The sequence below is a fragment of the Aquarana catesbeiana genome, linkage group LG13 (genome assembly GCF_042186555.1).
Source record: "Aquarana catesbeiana isolate 2022-GZ linkage group LG13, ASM4218655v1, whole genome shotgun sequence".
NCBI classification, from domain to species: Eukaryota; Metazoa; Chordata; class Amphibia; order Anura; family Ranidae; genus Aquarana; species Aquarana catesbeiana.
The window spans coordinates 58384108-58405187 of record NC_133336.1 but is presented as its reverse complement, the minus strand read 5'-3'; the positions used below and the strand labels follow the sequence as shown (position 1 = coordinate 58405187).

The following is a 21080-nucleotide window of genomic DNA, read 5'->3' as shown; positions in this document are numbered from 1 at the left end:
CTTCACAAATTGCTTCCTGAAACAACAGTCTCACAGAACTCTCACCTCATGTAATAAAGTAAATCGCATCACTGAGTAGGTTGGACTCTCCATCGCGTCCTATTGGGTCCTTTTCCAGCTCTCATACACTAATAATGGGGCCAAGGGTAACTTCTCCAATTGTATAAATCCTCCACTAAGCCGTCTCAATGCACTCAAATGCAAGTAAAAACTTTGCTTCCTCTCAGGCTGGGAAAAGTTTTGTGAAAGCCTGCACAACCCCAATCAGAGCTCATCAGTGGAGAATTGACATTTGCATATGTTTTTTATTATTACCATATTGCAGGATTTTGAACACTAATTGGACATTCATGATATATTTTTTGCACTTTTTTGTGGAGATATCATTTGCACTTTAAGACTTTGGCGCTTTATTTACTCTTTTGTGGATTGCACTTTATTAATCCCTCTGTGAATTGCACTTTATATGTTTGAGTGATTATTTTTATCACTGCGCAAGATCACTTTATATTTTTTATTCATGGAGTTAAAGTGTCAGTAAACCCACATCATAAAAAACTATCAATAAATGGTGTATTAGATGCTGTTCATACTCACTCAGTCACTATGAGATTTGTTTCCTGTATTCTGCAAAAAACCTGGTTGATACCGCTGTTCTCTATTCCCCCCTTTTGTCCAAGTCCCCAATTCAGTTAGGGATTTTGCAGAGCAGTGTTGGCAGCTGTACACATGCTCAGTCTCAGTGAGTTTCTAATGCTGAGCATTTCCTCCCTATCACATCTGAGCAGCCCATGTGACTATAGAGTCATACATGTGGGCGTATACACAGTGGTAAATGACAGCCCACTCCCTCCCTCCTACATGCCCACTAACCAGCTAAACACAATGGGGGCAGGGTATTATATGTAGATTAATGGTGGCTTCACCTCCCTCTTATTCTGAGACACAGGCTGAAGAGGCGTGACAGTCTGTGACTGGCAGAAATCCACCCACACCAGGTTATTGCCTAAAAATAATAAAGATTTGATTTAAAATATATATTTGTATGATCATTCATATCAATTTATTGATATTAATTGTTTTTGTACTGTATCCCAAAGGCTGTTTTGTTTTTATTTATTTTTTGTTGTGTTTTAACCGCTTGCCGACCGTCTCACGCCGATATACGTCAGCAGAAGGGCATGTACAGGCAGATAAAATAAAATAATTAGTGCCATCATCCACATACAGGATTAGAGGGTACAATGTAAATTAAACAGTGTGTTTAGTATCACTTTAAGACTCATTCACACTAGCCCAGGCCCCCCGCCAAAACACTCCAACCATTGGCTGAGAACGTGGACTGGGAGCCGGTCAGCAGACATTATTTGGTCATGCCCCGAATGGCCGGGTGCTGTCGGATCAGCTGCAGTACACACGGGCTGAATGTCAGCGGGTTTCTCTTGAACCGGCTGATGCAGTCCAATATTCGGCCCCTGTGTACGTTGCTTAACCCTCTTACTTTAATACTATGGACAGAGGTGGCAGCACAGTGGCTTTGTGATTAGCACTTCTGCTTTGCAGCACTGAGGGCCCCAGTTATAAGTCTAAGTTTTAAGTCCGGACATGGAGTATATGTGTTCTTCTGGTGTATACATGGGTGTCCCCCAGGTCCAGGGTTGGCTCCTGTATACGATGGCCCTAGTATGTATATGTATGCATCTAAGATTGGGACATTAGATTGTACGCTCCTTAAGGGCAGGGACCAGCCTTTCTCCTAGGGTTCTTCCAGAGGTTTCTAGGGGTTTCTTGAGCAATTAGACACTTCTGCCTGTTAGACAAGTAACCACACCAATGATCTTTTAGCTCTCTGGAAGGGTGGGATTCTTGCCAATGACTGCAGATGTAAGGAGCATTCTACCATGCTAATGTACCATGAGTTGTAGATATAGCAATTATTTGCAACAGTTCCCTGAGCCTGGAAAGTTAGTTTAGGGATTTTATGTCAAAAAGTTTGAGAAAAGCAGGCAGGGACTGCTGTGAACGTATAGTAGTTAAATGTGCTGTGTAAATTGTTAGCATTTTATATTTCCCTAAAGCGATATTAAAGGCAAGGTTTTTTTTTTTTCGTTTTTTTTAAATAATAAACATCTTATGCTTACAATTAGTTGTTTTGCATTGAGCAGCCCCGATCCTCCTCTTTTTGGATCCCTCTCTGGTGCTCTTGGCCCCTCCCTCCTGCCAAGTGCCCCAAGAGCAAACAGATTGCTCCGGCTGCTGTCTCAGCCAATGACAAAGGAGTAACTCACTGGGGGGGGGGGGGCTTCTGCACACAGAAGTTTTTTTTTTTAATCTTCATGCATTGAATGAAGGTAAAAAAACGTTGAGCCTTTACAACTACTTTAAAGAAAAATATGCTGGCAAGGACTTGATATACGTAAAATTGAAAAAATGCTTCCAATGGCCTATAGGCTGCTAACTTTTTTTTAACTAGATCAAATATATTAAAAAAAATTCTCTTTATTGCGTACAAATATATGTGGAACGTGAAACAGGACTTGATATACATACTTGTACTAAGTGACTCAGATAGCAGTGATGCAAGGGCGGGATAACAGCCAAGCAAGTATCATTTTCAGGAGAAGGTCAGCAATGGCGGCTCCCAGGCTTGCTTTAAGTGGCAAGTCCAAGTAGCAAACCTCCCTATTTCTGACTCCTGGAAGGGCAGGATTCTTCCTCTATAGTCATCCAGGCTTGCACAGTTCCATATCGCCATTCTGCAAGGGAAAGTCGGCTAATCCACTTACAGCCCCATGGTGCTCAGTAACTGAAGAAGAATAACATCAATATGTGTCCTAATGCTGAACTCCATTCTAAATTCAGGGCTTTCCTAAAATGCAGAGTGGCTCCACATGCCTGTCTCATTTTAGACACATGGTTTCACTTGTCCCTGTTGCTGGTTTTATATTGAGTTGCAAACAGTCATTGTTTGGTTAGCCTTTCCTGCTTTATTGCTTTTCTCAGAGGTCAGGGTAGGGAGGAAACCACTGCGCACTCCTGACTGCATCAGCAACTCCCATTCTGCAGAATAAACACAGTCCTCTGTAATTTTCCCCTCTCTGTCCATGTACACTTAACTGCTTGTGATAAAATACGTACAATGAGAATTGTCATCTGATTACAACATAACCTCCTTTTATTATCATCATTCACTGTGTACACTGGGAAGGGTCATTTAGAGTTGTAATACAGTGCAGACATTTTTCTTCTGGATGTGCAGATGGAACTTTGCCTCTTATGTACAGTTCTCAGAAAGTTTCTTGTAGTTTGTTTTTCTTTCTTTCTTTTTTTTTTGTGGTGCATAACATCTCCAAAGTTTCCTAGAGAACCATTCTGCTTTTACTGTACATATGTCCGTGTAAAATACACACAAACCCCAAAAAAGAAAAACGGGGCACAGCACTCTACAACTAATATATACAGTAACCAAATAAACACCAACATATATAATACAAAAACAATAATAAAGCCCAACAATTACAATGTGCTACAAAATCCAAATCGGTGATTATAAAGTCCTAAAAATTGTAGTGATAAATTCAAGCCCATGACAGTGCTCTGTGCCACTCAGAGTACCCTCACCATGGCACAACATATGTCATTCATCCCTATGGTGTCATTCACATTGGTTCCTCCAGGTAAGTGAACCCCCCCACTTCATACCTCGCCAGAAAAGATTGGTTCCTTGGGTTAGCAAGAGGGTTAAATTGCGCCAAAGATCTCCAATACTACACGTCACATCCACCCGTTGGGGGGCTCACTGGTTTCATTCAGCAGCGCCTCCTGGTCTGTCTCCAGTTGTAGGTATGTTCAATATTCCTATCGTCAAGAGCATCTGGGATCCTATGTGCCACTTCATAACGCTCACTTAACCACTTCAGCTCCTGGCCAATTGTGAAACTTCTCACATACATGTATAAATCTACATTTTTTTGCTAGAAAATTACTTAAAACCCCTAAACACACAAACACAATATAATACGCAGGTTTTTTGTAAAATATAAAAGATGATTTATACCAAAAAAGCTTTAAAATTACGAACACCCGTGGAACAGTGACAAACCACGGTATAATAAATTATCCATAAGCATCACTTTCCATTTACATGGGAGGTCTGGTGTTAGAATTATTGCTCTCGCTCTGACGTTTGCGGTGATAACTCACATGTGTGGTGCAATTGCAGATGCGTGCAAGACCAACACATGCACGCAAGCTTTAAATTTCTTTATTATATTACTTAATTTATACATGCAATGTCTCTCTATTTTTTTAAATTTTATTTCTGATCAACTTTATTGCTATCACGAAGGATGAACAGCATACCTTGTGATAGCATGGAGAGGTACTCTTTACTGAGAGATCTGGGGTCTATAAAACCTCTGCCCTTAAAAGCATCAGATCAAACCAAGATCGGTATGATCTGATGCCTTCAGAGGCCGATAACAGCCTGTTTACATTGGACCAAAACCAGAAGCGATAAAATACTTGTTGCTTCGGTTTCTTAGACCTTAGAGAAGATCGGTGACATTCCAGCCCTTGGTTATCTTTATGGTCAGCTGGCGGTGGGATGGGAGAACCCGGGAAGGTGGTACTGCCTATAAAAGTGATCCAGCAGCTAATTAGCCTCTAGGATTGCTTTTACATTACAAAGCATCGTCGGTCAAAAAAAAAAGATACTGGGGTGATTCCTGTAGCTGCCGGTATAACCCCTTCATCACCGCGGAGGCTGAAGTAAACGATCACTTTGTAAAACAACCCATTCAGTTTAAAATTGAAATGAAAGTAAATACATTTGTGTATATAAACATTATAAATACCGTCTTTCCCCTTATTTTGAAGTGATCACATTCCTTCTGCTCCCTCTGCTCTCAGCTGCATAAGAGCTGAGGGAGGAGAAGCAGCAGCACACTGAACTTTCCAGTGAATGGCTGTGCAGGGGTTGGGATGTGGGCGTGGGGGGGGCATGTCAGGACAATTTTGATTGTTGGAGGTAAGCACGCTGTGTTCCCAGCATAGCTAGAGAACTGACCTGGTGTTCTCCCGTGCTTAGTGTGGTCAGTTTTTAATAGGAAAGCAGAGGGACTGGACAGAAAACCAGGGATTTCACACAAAGGAAGCAATACAAAGGGAACAGGATACCTTTTCATACAAGCCCATAGACGGTTTGAATCTCGGCCCGTTCCTGCTGAACCATTAATGGGCATGCTTGAATGTACCAAGTTGATCGATCAATCAACTTGGGTACAACCAGCCTGCCGGATTCACTTGAGATAGCAATAATCACTGTCTTCTCCTGGCGGGGAGGGACCCCCCCCCCCCACCGCCGGGAGCAGACAGTTGCTTAGCAGGAGGGATTCCCCTGTCAGCACTGTCTGTGTATGGGGGAATTGAGGGAATTTCTTTCCTGCAACCCATAAATAAATTAGCTTTGCCTATGGCTAGCCATAGAGTGATGTTTGAGTCTTCTACAGAAGACTTGATCTACCACTCACTGCTAACAAGAGAGCTACCACCAGCCTGATTGGCAAATATTGTCCAACTTCTTAGTTGAATCTTGGTTTCCTTCATGTATTTCTTCACATCTGTTCAGAAATCTAGCATGAAACAACTCTTGTGCTTTGCCTTTGTGTGGAAGTTTCCAATAATAGTCTGCTTCCCTCTCCTTGTGCGCGGTGACTTGTATCTGCCTCCTCCTGTAGTTTAGCCTGTAGTAGGAGGACATGCCAGGCCCCTCCCAAGGCTCTGTTCCCTTCAAAAGAGAATTTGTATTTTAAAGGCAATTCGGCGCACAGATAGTTGATTGATATTCTTTGTGTGATTGCCATATAATATGGAAAATTTTAGAGCCTTAATGGGAAAACTTGTCAGTGCATGGGATAAATGACTGTTGCAGCAGATAAACCTTGTGACACCAGCGGCCTATGAAACATTGATTGGGCAATTAGATTTTTTTTTTTTTTTTGCTGATTCTCAGGTTGGCATACAGTAGCTCAAGAAGATCTGCTGCAATTCACTGTCTGCCATTACCCATTGAAGAGTTAACAGATATGTTAGGTGAATTAAAGTAGTTCTAAAGGCAGAAGTATTTTTTACCTTAAGGCCCCTTTTACACGATTGGCCCGCTCGGATCCGCCTGTCTGTTTTTCAGGCAGATCCGAGCGGGCCACCCATTGACTTCTATGTGCCGTCGGATGTCAGCGGAGAGGTGTCCGCTGACACCCGCCTGCCATCCGATCCGACAAGATCCACTTAAAACAGACGGATAGCGATACGTTCGCCACCCATCCAGCGGATAGGATGGGATCCAATGAAAACGGGCAGGCTGTCCGTTTTCATCCAATCTCGCCATAGAGAACAGAGGGGCTCTGACAGGTCCATCCCTGCACAGTGAGCAGAGACAGACCTGTCATCTGCCTGATCAGCGGGGATCAATGGAGCGATCCCCTGTTCAGTTAACGGAATCTGTCCAAGGGATCCGCTCCGTGTGAACCCAGCCTAAAGCATTTCTGCTTTAAGGTAAAAAAACAGCATAGAAGCCTTTACAATCACTTTAACTGGTTCCCACCCGGCCTATAGCAGTATGACGGTGGCAGGAACCTCTTGTTGATCCAGGTGGACGTCATATGATGTCCTGGATCGCAGAGCCGCTCAGCGGTGTAATCTGTCACCAGCTGCATCCAGCCGATGACTGATCACTGTACCGGCCCACTGCTGGTACCATGCGACCACTGTAACCAATCACAGCAGGTTACATGACAGTTGTATCTAATACACAGATGGTGACAATGCTCTAGTTGCCACACTTTTGTGTAACTATACAACTAATTATCATGGCAGTTTTAAAATACTTTATTGTTAAAGATGTATACGTTTTTGTAATAAAATGTATCTAAATATTTTACATATGACTGTCTAAATCTATTGTACGGCAACAGTAAAGTACACCATAGCCTCCCATTCTCAACTTCTTTCTCCTATATTGTCAAGACAAAGGTACCATATACAGATATTCTCTATTGAGGCACTTTTCTTCACCAGTTGTAAACAATGGATGGCTTCCTTTCAAGCCATCCATTGAATACAGTTGTGTTGCTAGCTGTGATTGGTCACATTGATCACATGGTACAGATTGGACCAATAACAGTCCATCTGTACCATGTGATCAACTCTGGCAAATTGAAGCTAATCACAACAAAACAGACTGAATGAATCAATTTCATTCAGTAAATTGCTTGCATATAGCAAAAAAATACTGATCACTTCCCCAGAGTAGTAAATATTACTATGGTTAGTACTAATGTTACTAAGAGTTTTTTGTTCTAAAGCCAATCATCACAAGCTCTTACAGCATTGGTAACTAAACTGCTAATTCAGGCTTCTACAAGAAATAAAAAAATCTTCCTACTATTTTTTACTAGAAAGTTCTATCATTACAGGCTCACCATATCCCAGCATTTACAAGGTCTCAGTATCTACACATGCATGTCTGTGTGACAATGGTTTGTCATCCATCTCTCTTATCTTACCTTCTACATTTGACCTATACTTTGTCCTTGACCATCTCTTCTCTCATCTATGTGTATACATTGTTCTCATTTCATCCTCCTCATCTCCCTACATCTCTCTTCTATGGACCTTGTATAGGGGGAACAGGCATAACCGAGCCTTTCACGCTGCTTTTTAGTGTATGCTGAGGTCTAATTCCATAAGTATGAGGTTTCTTCAAAAGGTTTCCGCACTTTTTCTAGCTCTAATAAAGAGGAAAAAAGTGCGGAAACGTATGTGCTATTACATTGGCTTATAAAATGTCTCATCTGCAAATACTAACCTGCCTTTTACTTTAGCTGTGTATTAAAAATTAATCATAAAGTGTATTTTTAATTTTGGCTAATTTCCTAAAGGCTGACTTTCTATTGACTTTCCATGGTCTCGTTCAAACCAAAAATCAGTCTTAGGGGTTGATTTAAAGCAATGAGCAGATATTGCTACCTGTCTTTTAAAGTGGTTTAAGGTATTAGGTACTGCATTAAGGTAAAAAAAAAAGTCCCCCTACCTTTTCTAACCCCCCTGTCCCTAAACACTTACCTGACTCCCCAACTGCAGCACCGCTTCATGGTCTCACAGGCGACACTGAGAGCAGCAGGAGCTGCTTCTGCTGCTATCAGTCACACTCTTGAGAGGAAGTGACATGACTGCAACATGTGTCTATGAATGCTCACAACCCAGCTCAGGAGCATGCGCACACAGGTACCCCCTTACCACCTAGCAGGGAGATGGTGGTGGTCCAACGTCTCTTGCCAGCATCTTCGACCTGGCTTCTTCCAGGTACAAGGCAGTGGCCATCTTCATTGGCGTCATTGGCTTGCACAGCTTGATGTAAATTCCAAAGAAGACTGCGAGCAGGCGGGTAGGTTTATTATATTGCAGAAGAGACATTGCATATCTCTTCTGCAATAAAGAGCCGCCTACTTGCCTTGCCATCTTTAAATCTGTGCAGCCACTGCATCCCAATTGAAATGAATAGCACTGCCTGCATGCGGATATACAGAAAACCTGCACATTCCGTGAAGACAAAACACGGCCCTGACATCGGTCTACGCATAGGCACATCTGTGTGAATGAGGCCTAAGAGTTAAAATGGGATATTTGTACTAAACAGGAGAAAAAAATGATTTGTTTCTTGCCTTTTATCCAATTATTGTTATTCATGGATTTACTTACAAGTTGGTATTTCTTACAGATCCTTGCCTGTACATTCCACGTTTTGCACACATGCTGGAGTTTGGGGATAAGAATCATGAAGTCTCTATGACCGCACTGAGACTGGTCCAGAGAATGAAGAGAGATTGGATGCACACTGGCCGGCGACCGTCGGGTCTCTGTGGTGCTGGTATGGAAGATTTATAATAATTACTTGTTATAAATCAATGATATCGTATTCTTGTGGATCAAATATACCCATTGCCTGTATGAATGCTGATCTTTTATCTAATGTAATATTGCCTTTTTTATTATATTGCTAGAGCAGTGTGGTAGTCGTTGGCAGGGCACCAAGTTACACAGTCCTGCCCACGCTTGGCCTTATTTATCTAAATCAGATTCGAACTTGCATTCTGCAAAAGTCTTTTTTTCAGTGTTTGAATTCAGTTGATGGCTATAATGCAGCACAGGCGATTCAGATCAGTTATTTTCACCCACACTTAAAGTGGTTGTAAACCTCCATTTTCAACTTGTACCTATAGGTAAACCCAATAGGTACCGTAAATACCTCCTAAACGATGCATACTAGCCCATTATGCTTTTACTTTGCAGGGAACAAAAGAGGAAGTAAAACTCATCAGGGTTTACTTCCTCTTTAAAGTGGTTGAAAACCCTTATATATACTCAGTGAAGGAACTATCCTCAGGTGATACACAGAGATGAAACAATTCCTCCTACACAAGTTGTATCTGCAGTCTTCTCTTCTCTACGTCTGTTCAAAGTGCATAAGTTATAAGCTTCTCTGAGCGTTCAGAAAAAAGGGGACAGAGAGCTGAAATTGCACTCTGCAGAGCTTAGTATGAAGAGCTCTGAGAGCTGATTGGGGGGAAAGGGACACACCCCCTTCACACAGGAACAGAGCTGAGGCGGTCAGCTGGAGATCCCTCCCCATCACCACTTTCTTTTGCTGTCAGAAAAACTTGTCAGAAGTGGTTCATGCTGATAGCAGAGAAACAAAGCAGCAGACAGAAATTATATTTAGTGCTCCTAATTGAGACAAGCACACACTATAGAGGGTTATACGTTGTTCATATTTTATGTCTGAGGTTTACAATCACTTTAAATAAACAAGACTGACTGGATTTGCAGGGTTAGTTCACCTTTTAGGCCCCTTTCACACCTACCGACCGATCAGACCATCCATAGCTCTTTATGGAGCAGCGGATGTACACTATACTACTTGTATTAAAAAAAAAGTACATTTCTTTATGTATGTATTATTATTATTATACAGGATTCATATAGCACCAGCAGTTTACAATATAAAAGGGAGACAGTACAGTTACAATACCATAAAATACAAGAGGGTTAAGAGGGCCCTGCTCAAAAGAGCTTACAATCTAAAAGGGTGTGGGGCGAGTAGTACAAAAGGTTATAACTGTTGGGGATGAGGTGATGGAAGTTATAAGAGATTAGTTGGAGGCGTGATAGGCTTCCCAGAAGAAATTTGTTTTCAAGGATTGTCTAAAGGCAGCCAGTGAGAAATAGATGGACAGATTGAGATAGAAAGTTCCAGAGGATGCGAGCGGCTCTGGAAAAGTCCAAGAGATGAGTATGGGAAGAGACAAGGGACCTAGAAAGCAGGAGGTCTGGAGAGGATGGTTTGTGTGATATTTGGAGACAAGATTGGTGGCGTAGCTGGGGGCAGAGTTGTGAATGGCTTTGTATGTTGCTGTTAGTATTTTGAATTTAATTCGCTGGGAGATCGGAAGCCAGTTGAGTGATTGGTGGAGAGGGGTGACAGACACCGAGCAGTTGGTAAGGTAGATGAATCTGGCAGCAGCTTTCATGATAGACTGAAGAGGGGATAGCCTATGGAGGGGTAGGCCTCAACAGTCATGGCGAGAGACAACAAGAGAGTGACTGGGTAGCTTGGTGGTTTTATTAGTTAAAAAGGGGCGAATTTTGGAGAGGTTACAGAAATGAAGTCTGCAAGCTTTTGACAGTGATTGGATTTGGGGCTGAATAGACAGGTCAGAGTCTAGGATTACACCTAGCACCCTGGCGTGAGGGGAGGGATTGATGGTTGCATGTTGACCTTGATGGAAAAGTCATGGTGGGGGGAATAATATCAGTTTGGTTTGAGGCTCTTTTTCCACTACTGCGAGTTGTTGTGCGACTTGACACATGTGAAGGCGCATGACAAGTCAAAACCCATGTATTTCAATGGCCCCCATACTAATTGGTGCGACTCAAGTCGCAGCGACTCCACAAAAGGTTCTTGCACTACTTTGTTCCTACTTCGGTGCGACTTGTTCTCACATGGCTTTCACCGGTCGCATGACATTGCAACACAAATCGCATAGCAAAGTCGCAGTGTAAATCGCGCGACTTTGGGGATGCAATAGTGAAAACATAGCCTTAGAGAGATTTAGCTTAGAGAGGGAGACATTAAAGGTGTGTGAGGGAGCATAGGATAGAATAGGAGGGTGAGGGAACAAGGTCCAAGGGACAATTGGTTAGGTGGGCATCTGAGAAAAGTTTTGTAACCTCTACAGTAGTAGCAAGTAAAAATAAGGAGAGTGTTGACTGTGCGGTTAGGAAAGGTATGCTGTGTGGGGAAGATATCTGTACAGTTGAGGTGTCCTCACGTATTGTGCCAATCTTGTCTTCGAAGTGATTGGCAATCTCTTGGGCAGTTGGTTGGTAGAGGGGGTGGGGGACAAAGCAGAGTTAAAGGTAGAGAAGAGCTGACAGGGACTGGATTACAAGGTATTAATAAGAGTAAGAGAGACAAAGTAGGTTTGTTTGGCAGCATGGAGGCAGGAATTGTATTTTAGAAGGGCATATTTATATCGGGCGAATCCCTGCAGGGATTTGGTTTTACGCCACAGTAGTTCAAGAACACAGCAATGCCTCTTGAATGGATACAGAGCTGCATTAGATTAGGTTTTTTTTATATCTGTCAGGTACAACTTTAAGGGAAAAATAAAGTACTTTTATTTTTTATTTTTAGAAATCCTGGTTTCTGTGTATAGTTTGTAGCCAACATAGGGCAACAATATTTTTTTTATAAATATGCATGATATTCTTCCTCTGATCTGTTCGGTAACTGTTTCACTGCCCAGGCTGAGCTTCCTCCTTAGTTCGCTGTGGTGATTGTAATCCATTGCTCAGGCTGTGTTTCCTCTATAGTAGCTCTGTGTAGAGTGACTGTGCTCCATCACTCCTTAGTAGATCTGTATGGTGACTGTGCTCCATCACTCTGGCTGTTCTTCCCCCTTAGTAGATCTGTATGGTGACTGTGTTCCATCACTCTGGCTGTTCTTCCTCCTTAGTAGATCTGTATGGTGACTGTGTTCCATCACTCTGGCTGTTCTTCCTCCTTAGTAGATCTGTATGGTGACTGTGTTCCATCACTCTGGCTGTTCTTCCTCCTTAGTAGATCTGTATGGTGACTGTGCTCCATCACTCTGGCTGTTCTTCCCCCTTAGTAGATCTGTATGGTGAATGTGTTCCATCACTCTGGCTGTTCTTCCTCCTTAGTAGATCTGTATGGTGACTGTGTTCCATCACTCTGGCTGTTCTTCCTCCTTAGTAGATCTGTATGGTGACTGTGCTCCATCACTCTGGCTGTTCTTCCTCCTTAGTAGATCTGTATGGTGACTGTGCTCCATCACTCTGGCTGTTCTTCCCCCTTAGTAGATCTGTATGGTGACTGTGTTCCATCACTCTGGCTGTTCTTCCCCCTTAGTAGATCTGTATGGTGACTGTGCTCCATCACTCTGGCTGTTCTTCCTCCTTAGTAGATCTGTATGGTGACTGTGCTCCATCACTCTGGCTGTTCTTCCTCCTTAGTAGATCTGTATGGTGACTGTGCTCCATCACTCTGGCTGTTCTTCCCCCTTAGTAGATCTGTATGGTGACTGTGTTCCATCACTCTGGCTGTTCTTCCCCCTTAGTAGATCTGTATGGTGACTGTGTTCCATCACTCTGGCTGTTCTTCCTCCTTAGTAGATCTGTATGGTGACTGTGCTCCAGCACTCTGGCTGTTCTTCCTTCTTAGTAGATCTGTATGGTGACTGTGTTCCATCACTCTGGTTGTTCTTCCTCCTTTGTTAATTTCTGGAACTGGGAAATGCACATGTTGGAATCTCTGAAATCCTGGAAATTCCCTGGAAAATTCAAAATGTCTAGTGCTTTCCTGTCCTCACCATTTCTCTTCATTCTCATAATTTTTCTCAAGATAATTTCACTTTCTGACACAGTTAGCTTATTAAAGTTCGTCTTCTGAGAGGAGGAAATGACCTTTCTGATGTGACCTATTCAGTGTCCATTATAGCACTGCCGGGGCCATCTGACAAGATCATTTCACTGGGAAATATAATTGTCATAAAGCGCGCTCGCAAATGAATCGTCATTTTTCCAGCAGTTTAACTGCCACGCTAATATGAAATGCATCATTGGATCCTGTGTGTTTTCCATGAATGTGTTTTTCTCTATAGTCTAATGGAGAAGAGCGAAAAACATTAGGTGTAGAGATGATTATAGATTGCACATTATTTATGATACATGGCCCCCATCTGCTCTCTATTGTACAGTGGAATAGCAATTCTCCCAGAGTCCTTTGCTGCTGACTGTAGCCCATTTATTTTACACAGCCTGTGTTTTCACAAGGGCTTGAAGGGATCCTAATGGACCTTAAGCCTCCAAATATACTGCTATAAAACAAGGCTTTGTGAACACACAGAACAGCATTTAGCATTTTTTTTTTCACAAAACTATTCTGTATGTGAGAATGATGTTTAAGTCCAGCTGCTTTAATGCACAGAGGCGCTATAAGGAAATTGACCAAACTGTGTAATAGACATACTATTACTTGGAAATGTGAAACTGCTTAGCAAAAATTATAAAATCTATTTTTCTCTATCTTTTTTTTTTTTTTTTTTATTGCCTCAGTGTTAGTTTGTTCCTAAATGCTACTAATAATAAAGCACATCTACAAAAAATGCGGTTTCCTCCCACTTAGTATTTATTTTTATTTATTTATTACAGATACTTCTATAGTGCCATCCATTTTCGCAGTGCTTTACATACACTATATTAACAAAGTATTGGGACACCTGCCTTTTACACACACATGAACTTTAATGGCATCCCAGTCCTAGTCCGTAGGGTTCAATATTGAGTTATTCCACAATTTACAGCTATAACAGCTTCAATTCTTCTGGGAAGGCTGTCCACAAGGTTTAGGAGTGTGTCTATGGGAATGTTTGACCATTCTTCCAGAAGCACATTTGTGAGGTCAGGCACTGATGTTGGACAAGAAGGCCTGGCTCACAGTCTTCGATCTAATTTATCCCAAAGGTGTTTTCAGGTTGAGGTCAGGACTCTGTGCAGGCCAGTCAAGTTCCTCCACCCCAAACTCACTCATCCATATCTTTATGGACCTTGCTTTGTGCACTGGTGTGCAGTCATGTTGGAACAGGAAGGGGCCATCCCCAAACTGTTCCCACAAAGTTGAGAGCATGAAATTGTCCAAAATGTCTTGGTATGCTGAGGCCTTAAGAGTTCCCTTCACTGGAACTAAGGGGCCAAGCCCAACCTCTGAAAAACAACCCCACACCATAATCCCCCCTCCACCAAATGATTTGGACCAGTGCATAAAGCAAGGTCCATAAAGACATGGATGAGCAAGTTTGGGGTGGAGAAACTTGACTGGCCTGTACAGAGTCCTGACCTCAACCCGATAGATGAATGGGATGAATTAGAGGGGAGACTGCAAGCCAGGCCTTCTCGTCCACATCAGTGCCTGACCTCACAAATTTGCTTCTGGATGAATGGTCAAACATTCCCATAGACACACTCCTAAACCTTGTGTGCAGTCTTTCCAGAAGAGTTGAAGCTGTTATAGCTGCAAAGGGTGCAACTCAATATTGAACACTACGGAGTAAGGGTCCTTTCACACTGGGGCGGTTTGCAGGCGCTATTGCGCTAAAAATAGTGCCTGCAAACCGACCCGAAACAGCCGCTGCTGTCTCTCTAGTGGGAAAGCCCCGAGGGCTTTCACACTGGAGCGGTGCGCTAGCAGGACAGGAAAAAAGTCCTGCCAGCAGCATTTTCGGAGAGGTGAAGGAGCGGTGTGTATACCGCTCCTTCACCGCTCCAGCCCATTGAAATCAATGGGACAGCGCGGCTATAATGCTGGCAAAGCGCCTCTGCAGAGGCCCTTTGCGGTGGTTTTTAACCCTTACTCGGCCGCTAGCGGGGGTAAAACCCCCCCGCTAGCGACCAAATACCGACGGTAAAGCGGCACTTTACCGCCGACGCCGCCCATGCCCCAGTGTGAAAGGGGCCTTAGACTGGGATGCTATTAAAGTTCATGTGTGTGTAAAGGCAGGTGTCCCAATACTTTTGGTAATATAGTGTATATTGTACATTCACATCAGTCCCTGCCTTCAAGGAGCTTACAATCTAAGGTCCCTAACTAACATTCATACATACACGGGCAAATTAACCTACCAGCATAACTTTGGAGTGTGGGAGGGATCCCATGCAGATACAGGGAGCAAATGCAAACTCCAAGCAGATAATACAATGGTTGGGATTCAAACCGATGACCCTAGTGCTGCTAGGCAGAAGTGTTAACTACTTAGCCACTGTGCTGCCCCAATATGGTTTTAAAAATCCAGAAAACATACCTGCTTGTCGCCCCTGCGTGGGCAAACCATGGCTTGTTATGACTTTTGCAACTTCAATAAAAATATTGAAACAGAAAAAAAATCCGGAAAAACTCTTGAATATGCCATCATGTGATCCCCGCGGTGCTGCTTCTTGTAGCGGAGGTCCTATCTTTGCTTTCTGCTGCTCAGCTGGGAAGTCCTGTGTCTACCCCTCAGAAGACTTGTGGACCCTGTGAGGATCCGGTGATGGACTCTTCCCATAGCCAGTGTCCACACCACCAGGAAGCAACGTGGGCACTGCCCACCAGACCCGCTCACAATACAGAGCAAAAGGATGATCTGGGACCGGGCATGTCACTTGACTGGAGCTATAGGTAAGTAATTGGGGGTTTCAGATAGAAAGATAGAAATGTAGCTTTTCTAACTAAAACAATATAGCTTAGGTACAGGTAGGTGGAGTGGAAGCGATGGATGGGTGTGCTTTAACCACTTCCACCCCGGGAAGGATTTACCCACTTCCTGACCAGGGCATTTCTTGCGATACGGCACTGTGTCGCTTGAACTTACAATTGCGCGGTCGTGCGACGCTGACCCAAACAAAATTGATGTCTTTTTTTCCTACAAATAGAGCTTTCTTTTGGTGGTATTTGATCACCTCTGCGGTTTTTATATTTTTGCGCTATAAACAAAAAAGAGCGACAATTTTGAATATATATATATATATATATATATATATATATATATATATATATATATATATATATATATATATAATTTATTTATTTTCTTTTACTTTTTGCTATAATATCCAAAAAAATGTAAATAAATTCTTCATCGATTTAGGCCAATATGTATTCTACATATTTTTGGTAAAAAAAAATCGCAATAAGCGTATATTGATTGGTTTGCACAAAAGTTGTAGCGTCTATAAACAAGGGATATGTTTATGGCATTTTTATTTTTTATTTTTTTTACTAGTAACGGCAGTGATCAGCGATTTTTAGCGGGACTGCAACATTGCTGCGGACAGATCGGACACTTTTGACACTTTTTTGGCACCATTGACATTTATACAGCGATCAGAGCTAAAAATAGCCACTGATTACTGTATAAATGGCACTGACAGGGAAGGGGTTAACACCAGGGGCGATCAAGGGGTTAAGTGTTCCCTGGGAGGTGTTTCTAACTTGGGGGGAGGGGACTGACTGGGAGTAGAGAGAGATTGCTGTTTCTGATCACTTGGAACAGCAGATCTCTCTCTACTTCCCTGACAGAATGGGGATCTGTCTGTTTACATTGACAGATCTCTATTCTGGCTCTCTGAGGAGCGATCTCGGGTCGCCAGCGGACCCGGCGGTGCGCGCCCCCCCCCTATTGCTCTTAAAGCGGCTGACGTACACATACAGCGGTTTGCGCAGCGGTGCCAACCTGCCGCAGTATAATGACGGCGGCTGGACGGCAAGCGGTTAAAGTTGCACCCTTTGAGCATAATAGGTAGGAGTTAAAGTGACACTAAAGTTACATTTTTTTTTTCTTAAGTAACAAACATATCATACTTACCTCCACTGTGCAGCTTATTTTGCTGAGAGTGGCCCCCAACCTCGTCTTCTGGGGTCCCTCAGCGTCTCTCTCGGCTCCTCCCCACTTCAGATAACCACCTGGGAGAAGCGCTCTCCCGGGGGGTTACCTTGCGGGCATGCTTCGAGTCCAGTGTTCGGCGTCCATAGACGCCGAATGCAGGACTCGGCACCACCTCTGGCGGCCGCGTCATTGGATTTGATTGACAGCAGTGGGAGCCAATGGCTGGGCTGCTATTAATATATCCAATCAACAGCCGAGAACCCTGGACAGAGAGTTGGCGCGTCCCTGTGGGACAAGTTCGAGGGTTCAGGTAAGTAAAACGGGGGGAGGCTGGGGGCCGGTCACCAACAGGTGTTTTTTCACCTTAATGTACAAGATGCATTACGGTGAAAAAACACTTACCTTTACAACCGCTCTAAAGGCGAAGTCCAGCCTGAGCTTGTTTGGCTGGACTTCTCCTAAGGGTCACAGGAGTGCAATCCGTTTTGCACTCCTGTGACCCGTTTTCAGCGGAGAGCGGATTTCAGACGTCACTGCTATCAGTTGAGGCAGCACATTATCGCAACTTCCCACGTCTGGATCCGCCAGCTGCCTTGACTGAGGCCACTTTCATCAAGCCGCTGAGACGACGCTCCCCGCCCCTCCACAGCTCATTGCTCCAATGAGCATGGAGGAGCAGAGCAGGAGCGATGCTAACTGATAGTCAGCATCTCTCTGCTCGGGGTGGAGTGAGAACCGAGCCATCAGCAATGTTCGTTGGCTCGGTTCTCAGTGCAGAGACGGCTGCAGTATTGATCTGATGCTGCGTCCACCTAGGTAAGTATGATTAGCCAAAAAAAAAACCTACTTCTCTTTTAAGCTGTTCATAGACTAATTGAAATGAGCTGTGCCCCCCCAGGTTTCAGTTGCACCCCCTGTCCACAATCCCCCCAACCCCCACTAACCTCCCCACACAGCACATAGTTTTGAAATCCGATCATTAACTTGCGATCTGCTCATCAGCTATCCTTATGCTCAGTATACACATTCAGTTTTTTTTTTTCTCGTTCAACCCAGTGGGCTGAACGAAAAAAACTTTTGTTAGTGCAGCGATCTCCCCTGCTGTTCTATTGTGTTCTGACAGGGGGACTGCCCCCCCCCACAACACATCGATCGGCTGCCGGTCAGATGAAGGTTTTGCACCATGCCCATTCGACAGAAGCTGGTAGTGAGACCATCTTCTGTTGGACAGGCAGCTGTACACATGGGCCGAATGTTGGCCATTTCCTGCTGAACCAACCGATAGTCGGATCTTGTGTATCCAGCTTTATTGTTGGTGTATTTTATGCGTGGCCCAAGAAGATTCCTCTTCTTCCAGTGGGGCCCAAAAAGGTCAAAAGGTCGAGCAGCCCTGCCCTAAGAGCCCTTTCACGCTGGGGCGGGGGGGGCGGCGTCGGCGGTAAAACGCAGCTATTATTAGCGGCGTTTTACCGTCGGTATGCGGCTGCTAGCGGGGCGGTTTTACCCCCCGCTAGCGGCCGAGAAAGGGTTAAATACCACCGCAAAGCGCCTCTGCAGAGGCGCTTTGCCGGCGGTATAGCCGCGCCGTCCCATTGATTTCAATGGGCAGGAGCGGTAAAGGAGCGGTATACACACCACTCCTTCACCGCTCCGAAGATGCTGCTGGCAGGACTTTCACACTGAAATGCAAGCAGCGGCACTTTCGGGTCGGTTTGCAGGCGCTATTATTAGCGCAATAGCGCCTGCAAACCGCCCCAGTGTGAAAGGGCTCTAAAGGATCTGTTCACCAATTTGTTCATTAAAGCCCAATTCTAGCACAAGAGTTTTATTCCTTTTTGGATAAAGAGGAGGATTAGAGCCTCTGTTGTCTTTTTCACCATCTCTGTTCCTATGAGGAGATTTCCATTTCCCTCAATAGCGATAAGGTACAGCATATGTAAACCCAGTCACTAAAATTAGTGTAAGGAGCTTTAACCATACCCTACGCTATCCAAAAATAAATTTTTGGCTTTTGATACGTTAAGACCCTTTTCACACAGAGGCGTTTTTCAGGAGCTTTTGGGCTAAAAATAGCACTTCCCCTGCAGCCCCAGTGTGAGAGCCCGAGTGCTTTCTCACTGGGGTGGTGCGCTTGCAGGACATTAGAAAAAGTCCTGCAAGCAGCATCTTTCGGGTGGTGCGGGACCAGTGTATACACCGCTCCTCCACCGCCCCTGCCATTGAAATCAATGGGCACCGCTGCAAAGCTTTCCGGGCGTTTTTAACCCTTTATTCAGCCGCTAGCGGAGGTTAAAAGAGCCCCGCTAGCAGCCGAAAAGCGCCGCTATAACAGCGGTAAATCGCCCTTAAAACTAGCGGCGCTTTACCGCTAACGCTCCCCCGCCCCAGTGTGAAAGTAGCCTTAGAAATGGTTAGCCTGGAATCGGCCCTGGTCAGCCTGGAGATTTGCTGCAACAGAACTAAAAAATGTATTAGGAAGATAACCTGGGCAGGAAGAGGAAAGACATGAACAGCAATTCAAACGTTTTTCTCTGATAGAGCCGGGGGATTATTAGAAGCTTTATCAAGTGGAAACCACATGTCAAAGCTGATTAGAACACAGAAAGACGAAATAATAAACATAAAAACAAACATTTAATATAGTGTTGCTTACCAATCATTAGATGATCGTGTTGGCTACATTAGTTTGTTTTCACCTGGTGATCCTGCCAATAACACATTTCATGGCCTCATATACATATCGCAAAGCATTAAAATTTGATCCCTGAGCTTCTTACATACGCACACAGGGCAGCCCATTCAAGTGAATGGGGGCTGCCTTACAAGTGACACGCAGAAGCGCACGAAAATCGCACACACAAAACTGAGGGCGGGAATGCTCGTTCCTGCTCTCAGTTTTGTGTGCGATTTTCATGCAATTCTTCCTGTCACTCATAAGGCAGCTTAAGTCGTGTAAAAGAAGCCCTGAGCCAAGTGCGTTTCCACACACATGACAATTGCGGCAAAATCGCACTGCTTTTGGGGTGCCATTCAGGATAAATAGCACCCAAATACACGTTGCACATTTAGCTGTGATTTGGGATTGCGGGCACATGATTCCTAAGAAAGTGTAAATGGGGACTTGGGGTGTCTCCACTCCTGTTTAGGCTCCGCAGAGACACCTTTTGGATGGCAGCAGGTTGTTGGTCTGGAGAGGAGGTGATATGAAATGCACTTTAGATGGACTTGACTAACAAATTGAAGCCAAACTCCAGCTAACACTCTTTAAGCAGTTTCAGCCAACCGTTTTATTTTCCTTTTGGGATAAAGTTTTTACATAAATAAAAGCTTATCATTGTAAGTAGGGTTGCACCGATACTAGTATAGGTATCGGTGCCGATATCGAGTATTTGCACAAGTATCGGCACTCGTGCAAATGCACTGATACCTGAAACCGATACTTTCAGGCTCGGTTCTTTGAGCTGTCAGTTTGTCCCCCAGTGTTACAGAAGTCCGGTGATTGGAGCTGTAAAAAAAATAAAAATGCAGCCGGCAATGTTTATTAACAACATTGCTCAGCCTTGAAACACTACAATGAAAAAAAACATTGGAGGTTATTTACAAAAGGATAATCCACTTTGCACTACAAGTGCACTTGGAAGTGCAGTCGCTGTAGATCTGAGGGGGAAGATCTGATACGAGGGGAAGCTCTGCTGATTTTATCATCCAATCATCTACAAGCAAAAATGCTGTTTTTTATTTTCCTTGCATGTCCCCCTCAGATCTACAGCGACTGAACAACTTGTAGTGCAAAGTGGATTTTCCTTTCGTAAATAACCCCCCCATTGTTTCTTTTTGTATATTTCTATTTCTTCACCAGCAGATGAAGATCTGTTCCTCTGTTTAACCCCTTAATTTACTTTAATCAGCCTTAATTAACTCCCTATTCTCCTCCATTTAATTATTATTTTCCTGCTTTTTTTCTTTTTCTTCACGTCTTTTTTATAAACGATAAACAATTAAAACTTTTTTTTTTTTTTGCTTAGTGAATATTTTTACACATATTAACATATATTTACATATTTCACATTGAAAAAG

General features: G+C 43.6%; 1 protein-coding gene across 1 annotated transcript in view; it reads left to right on the top strand.

Moving 5' to 3' along the window:
* Nucleotides 1-21080, top strand: part of BRF1 (BRF1 general transcription factor IIIB subunit) — a 643919-nt gene that overhangs the window by 335731 nt on the left and 287108 nt on the right. The window contains exon 6 of the mRNA XM_073610050.1: nt 8780-8929. Coding sequence (XP_073466151.1) covers nt 8780-8929 — 150 coding nt within the window. The remainder of the gene's footprint in view (nt 1-8779; nt 8930-21080) is intronic.